We start from the raw sequence: 20,175 nt of genomic DNA on the forward strand, positions 1-20,175 counted from the left end.
TCAAACATAGAATTTGAGAGATCTACAGTAATTAAATCTCACACAATTAAACAGCCATATCAAAAAGATAACTAAACATATCTGATCTCATCACAGGTGTTTTGAAGATGACGATCGTGTCACTGCTCCGTCCAATATTTAGAGCTATTGCATGGATCAAGGAAGCATTATTTGGGAAGTAACGATTGGATGCAAAATTTAATGACCAAGAATGATATTAAAAGGAGCACAAGATCCGATAAAACTTCCTCGTTATTTTGCCAAGAGACAAAGAAAGAAGGCATTGAAACTTGAGAGGTCAAGACTCAAGATGACCTTCTTCTTAGTCAAAACACTGAAGGAGAAGTCGACTAACAGGGAGCAAACCTGTAAGAGGATTTATGTTAACAAGGCACACGCTCACGGATTTTATGTTGTGCGTTTTAAAGTTCTGAAAATGAAATGAGTTGGCTAAATTTTCTCGACCTTGTGAGTCATCCAGCTAAAATGAAATGAGTTTTTTTTTTTTTTTTTTACTAAAGCATAGGTATTCTTCTATTGGAGGCAATCATATTCGAGACACTGTCAGGTACTAAATGTGGGCACCTCTTTTAGTGGGGATTCAAATTTTGATTCATCGCGTTGTTGTGAGAGATTAGTCCCAACCCCATTGGTAATGAAATAAGTTTATCCAGGAGGAATTTGCTCCCAAAATACTTGTTCACATGCCCAACATATGATGGGCTCGGCCACAATAGTCCAACAAATGGGCTTTCATTCACACATAATAGCCCAAAAAATGTATATGATGGGCTCGGCCACAATAGTCCAACAAATGGGGAGATTTGGGCTAAGCTGTTCATGATCATATGGGCTCCACGATAATAGCCCAAAAAATGTATTACCCAGTACTAATCATTCCAAACACAAAAATGAGAGAAGAGGGAAGAAATAAGTGCCTTGTTGAATTGTGTTTCCGACCCAATTCAAGCCATCATGTTTGCGTTGCCCTTGATTTCGGCCTAAATAAAAGAAGTTGAGCCCTGTGACCCTTGCAACTAAAACTTTGGGGGCCAGTTAATTTGACATGAATGAAAATGAAATTGTTTTCCGAGATTTTCATAATATTTTTCATTCCTTCCAAATTTTGACATGATTAGTCTTTTTGATTCACAATAGTTATCCGTCCGATCCATTTCATCCCTATAGTATCAAGCAGAGAGGATGATGCTAAACCCAAGCAACAAATTTGTCTGCAATAAAAAGTGATCTCCGTGGAGCCAACCCAAAGTTGACTAATTTAAGTAGATTAAAAAAATTAGTTAAATTAGTTATCTGTAATAACTAGGTATAGTTTTTTTTTTTTTTTATATCCTTACTAATCAAGTGTATTGGCTAAAACTACCATCTATAAAAACTATTTTAAAAAAATAGATGAATATAGGAGATAAAATAAATTAAGGTTTTATATCTGAGATCAAATTAAAAATTTAATAAACTTTTATGTGGTCATGTTTAGCTTTAAAATACTCTCTCTCGGTCAGCAAAGTACAGATATGGGAGACAAAAATCAAAGTCAAGGAAGAGACTAAGTAATCAAATTACTAAATTAACCCCTGCCTCTCTTCAACTTTAATAGTGAGCACTCCAATCCTTGCATACAATTTATTATTGAGTTAATCTTGATCTTAAATATAAAACTTATTTTTTTATATGTATTAATTTTTTTTAAATTACTCCTATCGATATTTTATTAATCATAATAAATAGCAAAGGAGGGTGATATTAAAAAAGATGATTAATGTTTTACAAAAAGATGTCATATTTTTTATAATTAATTAACTTACCAATTTTTTTAATATAATCAAATTAATTAAATAAGTCTTACATTAAGAAGCTAAGAGTATTTTATTATAGTTGATATGGAAAAACTGTTACTTTGCCGGTTAGGCTTTATTTTTTATTTTGAAATCAAATTAAACTTTTTTTAAATATTTTTCAAATAAAATTAATAACAAGCTATATAAAAAATATAAAATATATAATAAAATTCACTATTCACGATCAAACAAATATTAAATAGTGTGAATCAAAAACAGATTTTTTTTATTAAAACGGAGAAAATATTACACATAACTTTGCTGAAATTTATTAAAATTACATATACATTTTACTTTTAAAATACACGCAAACCATCTCCCAAAAAAGTCTGTATAATTTATTTTCCATGGCTGTGTCATTTTAGACAAGTTTAAAATAGGAATGTATGATTCTTTCAAGAGAAACATATAAGGTTAAAAACTTGCAATAAAATCAACACATATCTGGCTAGGTCTCTTAAGCATACTGTTAGACACTCAATCTTTAACCATGTGAATAAAAAAGACTCTGTTTAGAGAAGCAAAATTCACTCATGTAATCTTCACACTTTGAAATGCATTAGTCCTCGGCTACTAGTTGGATTCTTATTAGTTATTACACGCACAAACACACGGAAAAAAAAAAAAAAACATTTAACTCGAATTGGACGGAATTTAAGGACAGCTAGTAAAACTCCCATAAAAGAAGGAAAAAAAAAAAACTAAAACTAAAGTTGAGATAATTAAAAGGTCCCATGATGGGCGATTAGTTGCCCCGTTTTTCATCTCCAAAAAAAAAAAAAAAAAAAAATAAATCTCAATTTGACCATAAAACACCCTACAGGAAACTGTGGGCACATAGATAGGTTCAGCGGCGGCCTAGTTTAGTAGTAGTTTATATATTTTCGGCGAGCGCCGCAGTCACCGGTGGCTTTGTCGGGCATGCGTCTTTAACTACTCTCAAATCTGATTAATGCCATCTATCATCTACCTCTTCCTTTAATCTATTCCCCTTTTTTCTGCCTAAACCGATATCTGATCTTGATTATTAAGTTAAATTAAGTCATTATCAAATTTAAACTAAAATAGCTCTTCTGAAGATTTTCTTTGTATTCAGGGGAAATCAAACGCGACCGTTATATTTAAGCCGCCATGCTCACCTCTCTATTTTTTTCACTGCCCCCTCTCCCATCATATATACAGTAACTCTATACTTTAATATAAAACTTAGTTTGTAGTTCAATTTTAAACCGCAAATCTTATATTGAGGACCAGGTATACTATGTTTTAGAAATCATAATGTCACTTATAATGTAGACTCAATAAAATCAGGTTCACGCACCAAATCCAATTCATGTACCTACTTTCTACTTTCTCATATACATCTCTGATCTTTCACATGCACTATTCCAATATTCCATATGTGCTTATGTATTCTTATCCCTATTTTTTTCTCTAGTTTCCTTGCGGCATCGTCCATCACATGGGAGGGCGTTATCATAGGGATCCTAACTTCTAAAACGATGTAATCGTTCTTCAGTTTTTAAGTACTATCGGGTATAAATATAATACCTCTTCCAATAAGAATTTAAATTTCGGTCCGTCCGTCACATTATGAGTAATTAATCTATTATACTAAATCTAACCCCGTTTTTGGTTTCTTTGATTTTTGTTTCTTTATCTTTTGTTTCCTAAGATGGAACGTGGGCCGGCCAATGCTTCGAACAAACCCGCACCCCGATAAGTGTTGGTTAATATCCAATCCGAGCTCACCATAACCTGCAGGTTGGAGGATTGAGCTGGCAGACTCAATCCACGTCACCGGTTCAACTCAAAATTATTGCATAAATACACACACATAAATCTAGAGGCGAAAAACTACTATTATACAAATAGGATAGTGCGCTCGCGTACGCATAAGACCCTAAGGGACGAACAAGGGTAACTGAGATCATTGAGTATTTTGGGTCTTACACAAAATCAAATAGCACTAATGAAAATGCATTGTTAATTGTTCTTCCAAAAATACTTTTTCTGGGATGAAAATGCATCATAACTCAAAATCTGATTGGGCGCTAAAAGATTTCATAATTTTTAAGATAGCAAAAAGAAGACGTCTACAACATTTTCCCGCTTCAGAATCCCTCGTGCTACGTATTTTGCTTTTTCCCAGCTTTGATCGACCGGTTTTGATAAAAGAAAGAAACAACAAAAGCAGAAAACAAAGAAGCTCGATTGCAGAAAGTAACAGAGATCCTTAGCTTCAGAATGAAGTTTGGTCGTATAGCAGTTTTCAAATCTCCATCAAGATGGTGCTGGTGATGGGCACTTTAATTTAATTGATCGTCTTTCTTATAATCTATCAAACAATTGATCACACCGAATCCTATGCATGCATGACAATAAACAACATTTTTAATCCTGTTCAGAAAAAGAATTATATATTTCTTTTCCAGGAGAATTAAAGGTCTAAAATATACTTATACAATCATTAGCTAGCACTGATTTTATTCCTCTGTATCTCAACACATGATTACATTAACCGATATTCACGTACGTGAAGAACGAATCAGTGGTTACTTAGCTAGCTCCCATCTAACTGTTTGATCTTTACGTGAAAGAATCAGCCTTACTAACGCAACAAGAACAAGCAAAGACCAAGATGGAAGACAAGAACTCTAGAAATACACAAATTGAAATGATATAGACCTCACTTAATGATTGAAACAATGATTCATCTCAATCTTCACATCATTCAAACTAAATAATACACTCATTACAAGTTAAAGCATGATCAATTCAAAGCTATACGCAGTACGGTGGGGTTAACGTGGGCAACCAATATTCATTCAACTTTAATATATTCTCCTGACATTCTTTGTATGCATGCTTTAATCAGTCAGCAATTATTATTAAGCAAACTCGTAATCACTGGTGTTCATTAAAGCTCATGGATATCTTTAATGATTAGTTAATTAATTAATTAATTAATTAATTGTGGATGATGGGTCTCTAAAAATGTATGTGCTTTCAGAGGAGCTATGTAGTGTGATGGTCACGCCAAGTATCTCTCTGCCACATAAATGTTCTTCCTTCTGAGTGGATATAAAGCACCCTCTCCCTCTCGTTGCGCTTTAAGGTGTCACTCTTCTGATGAAAGCTTTTCTGATTATTCCCTCTCTCATCACTTTGGGAATATGATGTAGCTAGGTTCCAAAGTTTGAATTTCTTCAACAAAGCTGTCTTTAAGTTTCAACTGCTTGTGCCTCCAGCTTCCACGAAACTTCATTTATAGTTCTTTTCTTAAATAATATTTGACACACACACACATATATATGTAAGACATAGATTTTTTTTCTTTTTAATAATGATGATGAAAATGTAAATAATTGTATCCGAGTTCAATATATTTTTCACACGCACTTTCTTCTCGAAAGGTCGAGAGAGGTCAGGAGTTATGGCTAGCTAGGGTATGCATTGGATTATTCTAAGGAAAGAAGAAATAAGACACGTCATCTCAAATCGATGCATGCACGAAGGAATCCCATGAAGAATGTTGCAGGATGGGAAATGACCATGAGGACCTGGATGTGGATCACTGGCACCATCAAAATTGGGTTTTACAATTTCGATCCGTCTTATAATTTAGCAGCATAAAATTTTTCTTCGTTTATAATTTTGATTGTTAGTGTTGGTCTCTCTGATTAAACATAATGGATCCAAATGAATATTAATTGAATTGAAACAATAAATCAATTTATTTCAATTTTAAATTCAATAAACAACCGAAAAAGGAGGCACGTGAGGGGCGTGTGAGAGAATAAATCCCTTGCTTGTGGAAGGAGGGCGGGTGGGCCCCTTAAGAAGGATGCTTTGGGGTATGATTTCTTTTATCGAGGAACCCAAATATTCTCTCAACTTCTCTCTCACAGTCTCACTCCACGACAAAACAAACATGGTGACATATGTTGGCGCCATGCCTTATCTCCCATCCGACGCTCCTCATTCTTCCATCGCTGCCCATCCCCCAAATCTCACCGTCGCTTTCGTCAATGTCCCTCAAATCCAGTGGGCTCACTGCGCGATACACAAAAACATGTGGGTCCCACCATTCATGTCACCGACACGACACCTTTCTCCGCCTTCTTATTCACGGCCCCTCCCCCATCTATCACACACACTCACAGCCCGCTTCTTATCTCACACTCTTAATCCTTCGCTATCATTGGCATTGCGTTACCGTGGCGTTCGACACAGAAGGGTTCGGTGAAAGCGGATATATCATCTCTCATCTCAGATCAGGTGGGTCGTTCTTCAATTATTGCCAATGGATTTTTCTCCTTTGCACGAGCACGTCTGCATGGAATCTTCTGATCATTGGCTTCAGGTACGCACGTAATGCCTACATTTGATCGATGGATATGTCAATTGTATTTGCTTCTGATAATCATTTTGCGTAATTTAGATCATCATTATGGAGGACTTGAGAATATATTAATGGAGAGGGTGGGTACATGTTTCAGGGCGCAGTTCAAGAGGAATCTGCAGGAGGATTGGATTCTTCATCTTCTTCTCCACCATTACTGGAGAGGAGGGTGAGGCCAGCCCCAGCGGACCAAGCGTTGAAGTGTCCGAGGTGTGAGTCAACAAACACCAAGTTCTGCTACTACAACAACTATAGTCTCTCTCAGCCAAGGTACTTCTGCAAAACTTGCAGAAGGTACTGGACCAAAGGAGGCACATTGAGAAACATCCCAGTAGGCGGAGGTTGCAGAAAGAACAAGAAAGTCTCATCCAAGAAATTCAACGACACTGTTCATACACAGTCAGAACCCAAAGATCTTCAACTCACAGCCTCTAATTTCCCATCAGATCATGCCATGCATTTTCCCCACTCTGTGGGACTAATGATGGAGAATTCCAGGCTCATGGAAACTAACTTTGGAGGGATAAATAATGTTATGGGAAATATTGGCGATACTGGGATTGCAGATCAGATAAATTATGGCCGCAATGGGTTATTGGCGCAGAATTTCCAGGGTTTTGGAGGAAATATGTGTTACTTTGATGGCTATAACAGTAATGGTGGGGCTTATAGCACATTGGACTCTTTTTACCATGGCAGTGAAGATCAAAATGTTGGTGGAATTATTCCTGATGTGAAGCCAAATCCTAAGTTATTGTCTCTCGAATGGCAAGACCAAGGTTGTTCTGATGCTGGGAAAGAACCTTTTGGTTATATCAACACCACTTTGGGATCATGGACTGGCATGATCAATGGTTATGGACCCTCCACAACACACCCTTTGATCTAAACTACTCTTGCTGCTGCATATTCAATTTACTGCTCACCGGGTTGATTAATAAAAGCATAACGAGTAAATATCATTTTGATAGTTCTGTATGTCTCACACTGTTATGTTTTTATTAAGAGATCAGACAGTGGACACTTGAAAATCATGCATGTATGCTCAGATTATGATCAATGGCTCAGGTGTTCATCTGTCTCTGGGGTTGGTTAATTTGGTCCATGACATAATCAATCACTTTATCCATATATATTATGCACAAGCCACTTGTGGAGGAAGTTAGCAGTTTTTCTTCTTCTATTAAGGTGGTCTCTTTGGGTTTCTTTTGACCTCACACGAATATTTAAATAGTGTGAACGAGAGGCTACAGGGTCCAACATGGGGGGCTGCCTTGGTGTGCGTTACTTTTGGTTTATATATTCCTGTCTGCTGTGTGTAACACATTATTTGAAAGTTTTAGGATTCTGTTGTAATATCGAGGAAGATATTGTTAGTTATCTTTTCGATGAAAATGCACTAGCTATCTGCTGCCATCAATTTCTTTCAAAAGCTCTTATCTTAATCTTTACGGGATTAACATGCTGTCTCTGACCATAGCCACGGGCACACAAAGAAACAAACACAACGCAAAGCTGAAAGGAACATTATGGCCCACTTGTAATTGGCACTCATGTTGCTGCGCAAACTAAGTAAATATATCGTGTACAAGTAGGAAATAATTAGCAAGAGAAATAGTTAAGTACTAAGCTCAGAACAGAGAGCAGCAGAATTAGAAGATCATATATTATTATATATCGAGAAGATACTGTTTATAAATATGCAGCGCGAAAGTTTCTGGGGAAATTAGAAGAAAAATAACTACTATCTTAGGCTCTTAATATAAAAGTTGGTTGAGGATTGAATTTGATACTAAATCAAAAGACTTCAATACATTTGGTCTCCTCTTTGTTTTTTGTTAAAATATTGATTATAAGAGTTTTACAAAGAAATAATTTTAATGCTAATAATTAAAGAGGATGGTTTAAAGAGATCAGCATGTATTTGTAATAGACAATCAACTTAACTAATTTTCTTAATATTTCCAAATTAATTATTTAGCTTTTATCTTAAAAAAGTTTATCATGAGTCCAAATCAAATATATACTCTCTTTAATATAAAACTTATTTTATAGTATAAATTATACTACACTAAGGATTAGAGGAGTATCTTTATTTTTCAGGAACAACTACACCATGTTCATTGATATTTGGCGACTGGCTGCAGCAGCCAACAACAGCCAAAAGGGTGATGGCTAAAAACGAAAAAAAGAAAAAAAGGAAAAAAACCACCAACGACAAACAGCAAAAGGGGCATTCCAACTGGGCGTTCCAAGAATCGAACTTGAGACCTTTCGCACCTGATTAAAGTCTATATACTAAAATTTAGCATACAGTTCCAACTAATTAAACGTTTCTCTCACACAAGTAATTAAAGGTTTAATCTAAAACTACATCATAACTTTGCTGGTGAAAAAAACTATATTATAACTTTATTAAAACAATTTTTTTTCCCAAAAATCAGAGATTTATCATCCTTGTTGTTATGTACATGTCATTATCGGAATGCCGCATCAAAGTTCAACTTTACACCTCTGCTTTTATATGTTTTATGGTGGAACACCATTTTGAATAACCAGCCCAGCAACTATTATTAAGAAAACTCACACCAACACAAGTAATATACGCTCAACATAACTCAATTTTTTTAAAACAATTTCATCAATGATTACTTATTCTAACAAAGTCCCATCCGAAGATACCGGAGCTCAATTAGCAGGCTCATATTTGCAAATGCAGTCGTATATTTTCCCTTTAACCAACTTTTCAGCCAACCTCTGGTTTTTCACCATCGCAAGCTGCCCACAGAGAAAGTGAAAGTGTGTCAAATCGAGCATCTGACTAATAAATAGCAATAAAGCCAGCCCACCTTACCTTCAAGGCATCACACTTAAATCGAGCATTGAGGTTGGTATGAAGAGCTCTTCCCATCCCTTCCAAAATTATCTGCATAGCGCAAAAAGCTTGATTAGGATATGATTTCTTGGTTTCCTCAGACCTTTTCAAATAGACAGAACAAGCCTCTCACCAAATCAGCATCTTTAGCAGCAGCAGCCAACTCAGAGCTGACCTGTCTGAAGTCTATACAAGGACTCCCACACCCATTCTCAACAACCATCAAGGGAACTGAAGTTAAACTTCCTTTTGAGCTGTTTGAAGGGCTAATCATTGCATCCACAAGTAAACCTCCGGCTTCAGCAGCTCGCCTAAGAATGTCACAATGCTGTGGGCTGGAAGAATTAGTACTGCAGTTTTAACTAATGAATAACACAGTGGATGCAATAATTATAGTAAAGTTAACAAATGGACAGGAAGAATAAGGAGAACAATATTGGGATCTTCCAACAATACATTTCACCAGATACAAAAATGAACTTGAATTTTATCGGGTTGCTTTATACATCACAGAAATCAGAAACTGAAGCTTATGAAGACAGACCTTGGCAGCCTCGGCTACAATGTCAGGAAGTTCTATTGCAGTTACATCATTTAATGCAGGAAGGGAATTTGCCACCAGAACCACCTGCAAATATACGCCCATTCAAATCTTCAAGTATATCATAGAATTCAGAAGCAAAGAACCAAGTGGCTGAGAAGCAGCTGAACGGATAGACAGAAAAATTTATTATTATTTTCCACTTAATCATCAATAGGAATTGCCAGCCCTCTGCATTGTGTGAAGATAATTAAACTTCTACAAAGACGTAGAAATTAAGGATACACAAAACAGCATTCTCATGTCTTCTAAAAAGACATGGAAAGCAAGAATACTGTTCCTAGACTTTAGATACACTGTTAATTAATGTGACCTTAGAAATAGTGGTCTACAGTAATCAATCGCCCTAAGTATATTTCATTTACGTATATAGATCACAGTGGAGAAACAGAAGATTCATACAAAGAAAGTTATAAAAAAATGTCAAAGATTGGGATCAATCCCATCAGTCGCGGGATTGAATTATGTCTTTGATGTTAATTGTTTCCCGTTTCAACCTCCTAACTAGATTAGCGTTTTATTTCCTTTTCTATGTTCTCTTAATGTCTGGTGTGATTCTCTGTATCATAGAATGGACATTAATAGAGTGGGAATCATTTCTCTATCTCCTCAAATTTCAAAAAATAAAGAAGGGTTAATTAATATATGTCTACTGTTTATTAAAAATACAACTAGAATTCTAGTACCCATTTATTCAATCAAATATCACTTAGCCAGGATCACTAAAAGGAGAATTATCAAAATAAATAGCATAAAATATTAGTGAGGAAGAGAAAGAACCCACTTCAGTTCCATGCCGAAGGAGCTCCCGAGCGAGGGGAAGCATCCCGAGAACAACATCAGCACCTGAATTATCCACAAACAGCAAAGCTCTTCTGTGTGGGGTAGGTCTTTTGTCCGCAGTCCCTAGCATTCTCTCTTTGAAGTCATCAAAATTATCCACCTAGATACAAAGATTGGTTTAGTATCCTATCATCAACTATCAACTACTCCTCCGGTTCTAAATATAAGACCCATTTTGTAGTGAATGGGTCTTATATTTAGGACCCAGAGGAATATTATCAGTAAATTCAAGAAACCAAGTAACCTAATCAACCGCAATTTAAATCCACACACCCGCCAAGGTCTCTGCATTTTATTGCGACTCATTCTATAGATCTCAATAATTGTTCCTTGATGATAAAGATCCACACAAGCACGAGACCCCCAATCAAAAATATTCGCAGCAAGAACACCTTCAATTAGCGCAAGTAGTCTTGTTTCCTGAAACAAAGGATGGTTTTAGATTGCCTACAGAGCCAATTTGTGAGAGGCTAACTCATCTTAAGCATGCCACAAATACTAGATGACTACATGTTTGCCACTTGTATGAGTTTTAGACTAAGCACTGGATGGATCTGATTAGTCTAACTTATGCAGATTTACATCTATACAATTTACTAATATGTCAAGGAGTAATAGCCACAACTGAAAATTTAACATCAAACTCCTTACTCCTCCCATCATTTTGGTTTAGAGGATTATAATATTATTTATGCATACCTCATCCATACTGTCAAGCTCCATTAACAAGTCAGCTAAAACAGCAAGTGAAGCTTCATTTTCCCTGTTATATATCCAATTTAAAAAATATATATATAGATTAGAAACAACAAGGAAATTAAGAGAACATAGACAAACAGATAGCAAGATAGTTTTTACTGGCATTATATACAAACTATTTTTCCTGCCTTTTCAAACATATCCAAATTCTACAATTAAAGCTTTCATTCTTGTAAGACGACTACCAAGGAGATAACAGCCTGAAAGAATATCGATATTTTCATAACTCATCTATGATTGCGATTGGATATATAAAAGTCAAATCAGTCAGCTTAATGACTTTAATGATTTCTGTGAGGAAGAAAGATTCGATCTTGATTAGATAAAGCACCATGCATACGTTTCAGCATGCTGGTATCGCATCATATTTCATATTATTATCCAACTTGTGTTGATCTAGGTTGGTTGCCGGAGAAACTTTTGCATATGAAACATGGTGGCTAAAGAGAAAATTAAATATAGGCAAACTCCAAGTAAGGATCTCAACTTTAAAGCTTGATGATATAAAAATTACCTCTGCTTTATACTTCTATAGGCATCAACAAACTGGAATTCTCTCAAGCACTCTTCTCTCATTTCCAATAGATTGGCCAAGCCTAGCTTCCCATATGCAGCAGGTTCCTCCATCAATCTATTTAATTAGCGTGGAAGTTGATCAGAGGAATAATTGTAAGCCGTGTGAAATCAACGAAGTTTTTAAAACAAATTAATAAGCTTAATATCAATATTACAACAATAATAAGATTACAAAATCCTAAATGACATTGTCACACGACAGAGTATATATAACTTACCCACAGCTGAAAACATCCAACATTTTTAGAAAAAAGTCGTGCAATGACATTTTAGATAGCATAAACAGGAATGCAGCTGATAAAGTAAAACTCAACTGGGCTATGATCATGTAAAAAATCAAGACGTTAACCCTGAACACTACTAGTTATCAATAACTAAATGGCTGGTTCATAGTCATAAATAAAACACAATAATTCCTCTTTTTATCACCCAAGTCTCTATATGCTTCTTAGTTTTGCAAATCAAATGCATGGTTTCTTAGGAGCCATGTCTCTGAAGGTTATCATCGGAAGAAGATTAATATACTATGATATGAGAGATGCGCAGTCATGGGACAGGGGATAAAGAGAAATCAAATAGCTAAAGATTATCATTTTAATTTAACTATTATATTCCAAATACATGCAAGACGGAAGAGCATTGTTACCAAATAAATACAAGGAATTCGGTAACTCAAGTTGCTTCTGATATGGAAATGGTAACAGAATAGACTCATTCGAGTTTCTCCAAGAGCCATCAATTAATCGAGTGAACAGCTTGACCAACTAAAAATGCTATAATAAATTAGAACTAATCCAAGTAATTAATCATAAGAAAGATCATATACTTTCAAATGATTTACAGGTTGGCCTGAGTAAGTATTATCAAATAAAAAGCCTATGCTTCAATGATGAAAGTAAACTCAAATAGGAAACTTATGCCAAGCTACCTTGCTAAGTGAGCAGAAAATGCACGAGCAAAAGCATCACCCCTTCTTTTGGCATCATCAGTTCCACCTTCACTTGCCGCGGCCTACCATAATATCCAACAAGATGGGAAAGAAAGTACAGCAAAATGCAGAAACAAATAAGCCAACAGTTTTCATCCAGTCCATTACTAGACTCAATGGATTACTGTAAGACTTCTACATAAGTAACTTTATTACATGCTCCTTCAAATTGCCTAAAAGACATGAAAGTCAAAATTTTTGTGATACCAACAAATTTTTTTTTTTTGGGGGTTTGTTATCTTAATAGAATCCAGATTCACAAAGGACACAGTTCTCTCTCTCAAGTGTTCTCAAATTCTAAGAGTAGCCATTTATTACACTGTACAGATGTCATTAGATATCTGGTATACTCCCTCTGTTCCTTATAATAAGAGACGAATAACCGAATCACATAGATAAAAAAAAACAGTTAAAATTAGTTAAGAACAATCAATGTCTAAAAAGTATAATTTTTTTTTTCAAAAATGCCCTCATTAATGAGGAGAGAGAGCATGAGAGAGAACAATTAAATTATTAAGAGAAAGAGAAGTGAGAGGGAGAGAGAATGAGTTGGAGAGAAAATAAATATGGATAAAATAGGAAATCAACACAAAAAAGTAGAAACAACTTTTAAGTGTTTCTTATATATAGGAACATGCTATAAGCATCAAATGTCTCTTATATTAAGGAACGGAGGGAGTAGAAACTTTGGAATTTTGGTGGGTCTTGGAGTTTCCACAAAACTAAGAGTACCTTCTAGCACGACATTTCTGAAATTTTAGGGTAAAGGGGTCAAAGCTCTCGGGAATGTGCACAGAAGGTTTGGGTTTCGATGTTTGGTCTCTCATTTTCACTTGCCCCGGTGTTTTATTTCCAATTTTTCCTGAGGAAATATGGGTCCTCAGCTTTTGTAAACAGTGGTCATAATGTTGATTTCAGCCACCATGTTATGAAAGTTGTCTAGAAACTAATACGAGAAAACTGCAAAAAATTGAAAGATGTAAAATTATAATGCTTAAAGCTCTTCCTCTAGTTTGTTATCACTTTGGTTGATATATAATTGATTTTCTTAATTTGCATGCACAACCTGAGAAGCATGAAAGATGAGACCTGCAACCTGGTAGCCTTTGCAAATGCCACTGGTGTTCAAGATCGAAGGAAGAGAAAGCTGGGCCAGGTGCTACTGGCCCAAGGGGTGAATGAATAGGATTGGGCTAGGGAACTACAATCACTTACTCTGATTCTTTTAAAGAAAACTTGTTTTTAAGCCTCTTATCATGAGCATGGATATCTCTAGTTGTCCAACATTCACATAGATACAGATCGGCAGATGCATTGGCCAAAAAAAAAAAAAAAAGATCGGCATATGCAAAGACAAATATAAACACCACACATTGAGGTCAGGGGCATTTAGACAATATGATTTACCTTGTCCACAAGATCGGGCAAGTGCTCTGACAGAATGGTGAACCAATATCTACATTACAGACAAATTTCACGTAAGCAATGTGTAAGCAAGTGATGGGAAATCTCTGCTTTAAATTATAATGTTTCAATATAGAGCTAGACAATTTAAACAAATCTACTCACTCTAATTCACTGTGATCTGCGAGATCAATAGTATTAGGCTCATACCTGTAGAGATGAAATTTCTTGTTCAAGTTAAAAGAAAAAATGGTGATAACAGATACAAACCATTAAAAAAAAATAATAAAATAAACTGCATGACAAGCACACAAAAGAAAGCCTAATTCTTAACAACACACTTCTCCCTAGATGGTTTCTAATTATAGTGTTGGAAACACTGATACTGAAGCAGTTGAAAATTTATTCCTGAACCGAGCATTTTAATAAGAAAATAATTTTTTGAAAAACCCGTCCTGCCGCCTTCTAAGATAGCAACTAATCAACAACTCTATGCACATGTTTACACGAGCAAAATTTCCAATATAATCATCTTAAAAGGCAATGTTATTAGCCAAAACATAATAGCCTAAAAGCAGCAAATAAAGATGAAGAGTTTTTGCTCTTAGAACAGAAAGTGCCAAGTAATCACACATACGTTTTAGGGTCTGCTAATAATGGAAACACTTCCAATGTCGGGACTAGGTGGAGTACACCAACATTTAGAGCACTGGCATCTGATCGCAGAGTACTTCCTTTTGACAGAGGAACTTCAAAACCCCCGAGTCCAGTAGTTCCAGGTGGAATCATTGGCACGGGTGCAGTTATCTCAGTTCCCTTTTGCAAAAACTTCTCCATCCATGAAATCTGTATTGAAACCACTTAAATCCGAGTGAAACTTATAAATAAAAATAAAACATCCTAATTACTAAGAAAATAAGCAGAAACACTTCAAAAATTTATCAATGTATATCTAGCAGGATGCTAGCACTTGCCTTCTCATTCAAATCACCAAGTGGAGGGCCATGAATCTTGCCTCCAGTATACGGGGCACCCATTGGGAATCTTTCAACTAACTGATGCACCATGAGGTCATCCAAACCATGCTTTTCATAGCTCATAAACGCACCTAATGCTCCCAAGAATCCTTCATGTCGCAAGAACATTGCTTGCGCTGTCCCTTTAGACCTAAATCAAAAGTAATTCAATCTAAAGACTCACCAAAAGAAATTTAGCTACCAAGTAAAGTCATCAGTAATTTATGTACCAGAATTGAACTGCAAAAGAAATAGTGTCCATGGTATAAGCATGACCCCGTATAAAAAATCCTCCAAAAAAGATACGCTTCAGCCCAAACCGCAGTGCATTCAAGTAAGATATCTACACAGAAGAGAAGAAAAGAATTCAGATTTGTTAGGTACTCTGGGAGAATACATATTGCAATAGAACATGAAAACTACGGAAGTTCCAGATTAAATGTTTTGTCAAAAAAGTTGGATAAAATCAAAGCTGCCACCCCACCTGGCCAATATTGTATGAAATCATTCGTAAAAGAGACAGCGAGATATCTTCAGGTCTATAGTCTTCAAGCTCCTTTTTGTCTGATATAGCCTTGCCAAAACTTGAAGCTATGGTTGCAGCTGATAGGCCAATCTAGAATTATTTAATATCAGTGAGCATTTAGTCACAATGATGAATCAAAGGACTAAATGATTCAAGTCTATCTAATCTATAAATAAAGTTGATTTGAATCTTTTTCTCAGTAGGATTACATAACAAAATTATCAACCCCAAAATTTACCTTGGAGTAGTCCATACCACCATAAATATCCCCAACAAGCATATCAATGGTCCTATTATCTCCTTTTTGACTCAGCTCCAGCAACTCATCAAAACTGGAATTCATTCCAACAATAACTTAGACAAAAATACCAAAATAAAACTAAATAAATTGAATTAAGCAAACATAAAAGATAACCTCTTGCACTTTGTCAAAAGCCTTCCCAAGCCCCAATACGTACCACCACCGACATTTGTGCCACTAACCCTCTCAAATTTCCCATCCCCATCAACCTATGCAGGTTCAAATTTAAGAAGTAGATCACAATTCATTAGCATTTACTACATCTAAACTAGAGATCAGAAGATAATAAAATGAGGAAAGACGGGGGCACATGTACCTTGATCATACTAACACCAGATCCAATATTAACTAGAAGATAAGGAAACAGATCATTAGGGTCAATTTGAACGAATCCTTTTTGGCCCTCCATATGGGTGAAAGCTTCATGACGAATTGCCTACTAAAAGGTAACAGAACTTCAAATAAGCAATTATTGATAGCAATCTACACACATATGGATGAATCATTAAATAATAAATTGCATGGTATTAACATATGTCCTTCACATTTTCCAAATTGAATCGAAAGAAAGACTGATACAAGTTGCTTTCTTCCATTGGAGAAGACTTAATAGAGAGCTTAATCAAATCTTACTTAATAGTTAATGGAAAGAAACAAACTATGTCAAGAAGAAAAATGCAGAATAACTCTGAGCAATAGATAACACCTAAATCCAGGCTTTTCCTATTTTCAACAAAAAAGAGCATCATCAAGCATATCCAAACTCAAACTATGTACTGGCTATCCTTATTGGAAGAGGTGACATTCAAGTGCTGACAATTTAACTTCATAAACAAATAAATTGACAAAAGAAGCAGAAGTCAAAACCATAGAAAAAATTTCTTTAAATTGGAGATAAAGAAATACTTGTACGTGATTAACATAACTATTACACCAGAGCTATCCAGATCAGTCAGAGGCTTCATATACCCGGTGGTTTACCCAAAAAAAAAAAAAAACCATTACACAATGAAAGGACAAGAAAACCCAACATTAACATGTATATATCCACGCACATGTACAACTCAGAAAAATGCCAAATTTTAAGCTAACTTTGTAAAAAGATGAGAAAAAAATCGATTACTTGAAATCAGGGATTCACCTTAAGCAGAAAATTTGCTCCTGACACAAGACAGACCATTTCATCTTCTTTTTCGATACTAACCCCAAGTCTTTCTTTGAAAAGGTCAGCAAACTTGTAGGCTCCACCGCCTGTAGCCTTTGTCACAAAATCAACGCATTAGTTATTCGTAGTTGCTGATTAAAAAAAAAAAAAAAATCATTTTGACAAAGCTTGGTTGGCAAATAATTCATAAACTAAATCAATTAAATCATTTCATAACCATAGACTCGTGCAATTCAAGTACAAAAAATATTAAAATAGATATTTCATGATAATACACAATCCACAAATCAATAGAAAATTCATTCAGTTTCTGAAAATGCTAAGATCAGTCAGCAACATAAAATTACCTTAATTATGGCATTCCGCTCAGCCACATTATCAGCGTAATGTGATTCCAACCCTACAGGTAAGCAACAGCACATAATTGAGATCATAGCTAAAATAAGTTGTGCCAACATACCGAACCCTTCCACAAATCTTAGTAGTAGAAGAATGAACTAGCAGGAGTTTACAAAATAGTAGAATGATAGCCAAGTGAGTGCTAATTTAGAATAATGATAATGGCAATAATAACATACCACCACAGTGAAGCTGCTTTGAATAAATGAAGTCTAAGCACTCGTTAATCTTGCTTGTCTCGAACTTCACAAAATGAAGTCTCCCACCGAGAATAGGATAGCTTCTCCTGTTAACATTAGAAATTCCCAGTCGCTCCTTCATATTTTTCTTCCTTTTATCATTGACTGATTGATTTTCGTGTCTTGAAAAATAAACCAACTTTATCAGAGATCCTGCCCATGTACATCAAATAGTATTCATAAGTCTTTCACGTATTTCAGATGCTACCAACCCATTTCTTTATACTTGTAAGATGTAATTGAACTTGTCATTGTCTTGGAAACCAAAAACCAACAAAAAAAATCGCATCTACTTAATCCCAAAGAACTAATAAAAACAATGGCACAATCCCTTTCTTCGGGTCAAACAGGAGAACAGAGAACTTCTCTGGATTGGAATGAAGGAGCAACAGATCGCAATGTCTTGTACATAGGAACTAACTAACACAAACATGGGAAACTAGCAACTCCCACATCTGCTTCCCCCAAAGTTACTATGAAAAGCCAACAATTTTAAGAGCCCGACTTCAATCAGAAACGGGGACGTCAAATTACCTCCAAGGTCAAGAGCAAGGTGAGATATATCATCAGATTGGTTGGGTAACAAAATAGTGGGATACTTCTCCTCAACATTCCCTTGGATTTCAGCTTTACTGACATCAAGCTGAGGCCTTGAACTCGAGCGGTGAATTGGATTGCCTGATGTGGGCGCCATATTATGACCCTCCTCGGAGACCGCGGGCTTCTGCGAGCGCTTCTCCTCCTCGGCCTCCGGGTCCTTTATCCTGCTAGCCTCTCGACCTTGATCTTCTGCCAGGCCAGCCATATTTATTGAAGAACCGAAAAAGCTAACGCCCAGTCCCGATCCCCACCAAACCTTCCTCTAACGCTTCTTTGGTCTAGTCCTGTGCCGAAAGAAACATAAAACACTTTTTAAATTCTTTTACCATTTTCTGATTAGAAAAATCGTTGATCACCGCACTAGGATGAGAAAAGGATGATCTTTTCAGAGTCAAAACCAATAAAAGGAGACCTATCAATCAAGACTTTTAATATAGCGTGCGCGCGTGTGTATTACAACGCTTCAACAATCCGCCAAAGGCAACGTGTTGGTCGTATTCTGTCCACATAATTTAAATAAAAAATAACTAAAAATAATAGAAAGAAGAAGAAAATAAAGAGCCTAAATTACTCATTGAAAACTAAGAAATCATAGTGGCAATGGGTAAGTTTTGCGGGCATGGCTTGAGGAAGCAGGAGGTTAATATATCGGCGGGAAGGCTCCTGAAGATGGCTGGATCAAACTTACTTCCAATGGTGCAGCAAGAGGACAACCTGGACATGCAGGGTGTTTAGGTCTGCTGAGAAGTAAGGACAATGACTGGGTGCAAAGCCATAGTGACTGGGTTCGTGGCTTTGCAAAGAATTTTGGAACTTGTTCAGCAATCAGAGTTGTGGGAGGCTCCCTCGGGTATGGAACCAGCGAGATATTCGAACTTACGAAGTTAAATGTTAAAAGAGTTGAAGGGAAGGAAACTTGTGTGTCGATTGTTTAGGCAGTTTGAGTATGTGGCATGAGATAAAGAGGTTGGAAATATTTGATGAAGTACCTCAGGCTAAGAGAACTGCGAGTTGCGACATGCCGGGACTGGGAGTGGCCATCTCACGAGCCGCACAGATGATATGATTGGTTAGGATTCCGGCTCCAGATTTATTCAAAAAAATGAAAATAAAAACAAAAAACAAAGAGTCTCCTATGTTTGAGGTTATCCGTGATAACTAGGATTGTTAGTAAAAATTAAGGGATTATCTTGTATGATAATTCTTTATATATTGGAAGTTTAGAATGCAATAAAATCTTTATGTTTATAAGATTTTTGAATTATTATCCAAATAATTTTAGTAAAAGATTTACAGTGTGTTTAGTTTAATGAAGGAGAGGGAAGTGCAAAAAACCAAAAAAAAAAAAAATTCAACATAAAAGAGATGAGAAAAGTGAGGGAAGATTTATAATGTCAATGGAGGGGTTTTTGTGGGTTGGTGAGGGGGGGGGGTTTTGCCTGATCCTCTCCATTTTTCCAACTAAATAAATAAAGCTTTCCTTCTTTATTTCTTCCAAACAAGCGAACCTATGCAAAGAAATTATTTGTGCGCATCAATAAATTAAAAGAAAAAGAAAATTATAATGAGATTTTTAAAAAAATAATTACAAAATAAATTTTGGAAAAACTTATCATTAC

The 20,175-nt window shown here is 35.8% G+C and overlaps 2 protein-coding genes across 3 annotated transcripts; one reads left to right on the forward strand and one right to left on the reverse strand.

The window, feature by feature from the left end:
* Positions 1-6,046: 6,046 nt before the first annotated feature.
* LOC114727384 (dof zinc finger protein DOF5.6-like) lies at positions 6,047-7,345 on the forward strand. Its single transcript, XM_028914095.1, has 2 exons — positions 6,047-6,225; positions 6,362-7,345. Exons 1-2 carry the CDS (start codon positions 6,166-6,168, stop codon positions 7,151-7,153), a joined length of 852 nt encoding a protein of 283 aa, XP_028769928.1. The 5' UTR covers positions 6,047-6,165; the 3' UTR covers positions 7,154-7,345.
* A 1,306-nt stretch (positions 7,346-8,651) lies between these two features.
* On the reverse strand, positions 8,652-19,422 carry LOC114727374 (pantothenate kinase 2). Of its 2 annotated transcripts, XM_028914084.1 has the most exons (23): positions 19,245-19,422; positions 18,491-18,834; positions 17,897-18,109; positions 17,666-17,718; positions 17,295-17,411; positions 16,470-16,589; positions 16,268-16,362; positions 16,091-16,184; positions 15,811-15,942; positions 15,557-15,669; positions 15,285-15,477; positions 14,948-15,156; positions 14,476-14,520; positions 14,314-14,362; positions 12,847-12,929; positions 11,857-11,973; positions 11,283-11,346; positions 10,857-11,003; positions 10,525-10,683; positions 9,684-9,767; positions 9,273-9,467; positions 9,119-9,190; positions 8,652-9,042 (listed from the first exon to the last, which is right to left on the reverse strand). In XM_028914084.1, exons 2-23 carry the CDS (start codon positions 18,759-18,761, stop codon positions 8,953-8,955), a joined length of 2,715 nt encoding a protein of 904 aa, XP_028769917.1. In that variant the 5' UTR covers positions 18,762-18,834; positions 19,245-19,422; the 3' UTR covers positions 8,652-8,952. The 2 variants fall into 2 exon arrangements, with proteins under 2 accessions (XP_028769917.1, XP_028769916.1); XM_028914083.1 differs by lacking the exon at positions 19,245-19,422 and having other exon boundaries at positions 18,491-18,913.
* Positions 19,423-20,175: the final 753 nt, after the last annotated feature.

This window comes from Neltuma alba, unplaced genomic scaffold, assembly GCF_004799145.2.
Source record: "Neltuma alba isolate B1F8T4 unplaced genomic scaffold, ASM479914v2 tig00012467_pilon, whole genome shotgun sequence".
NCBI classification, from domain to species: Eukaryota; Viridiplantae; Streptophyta; class Magnoliopsida; order Fabales; family Fabaceae; genus Neltuma; species Neltuma alba.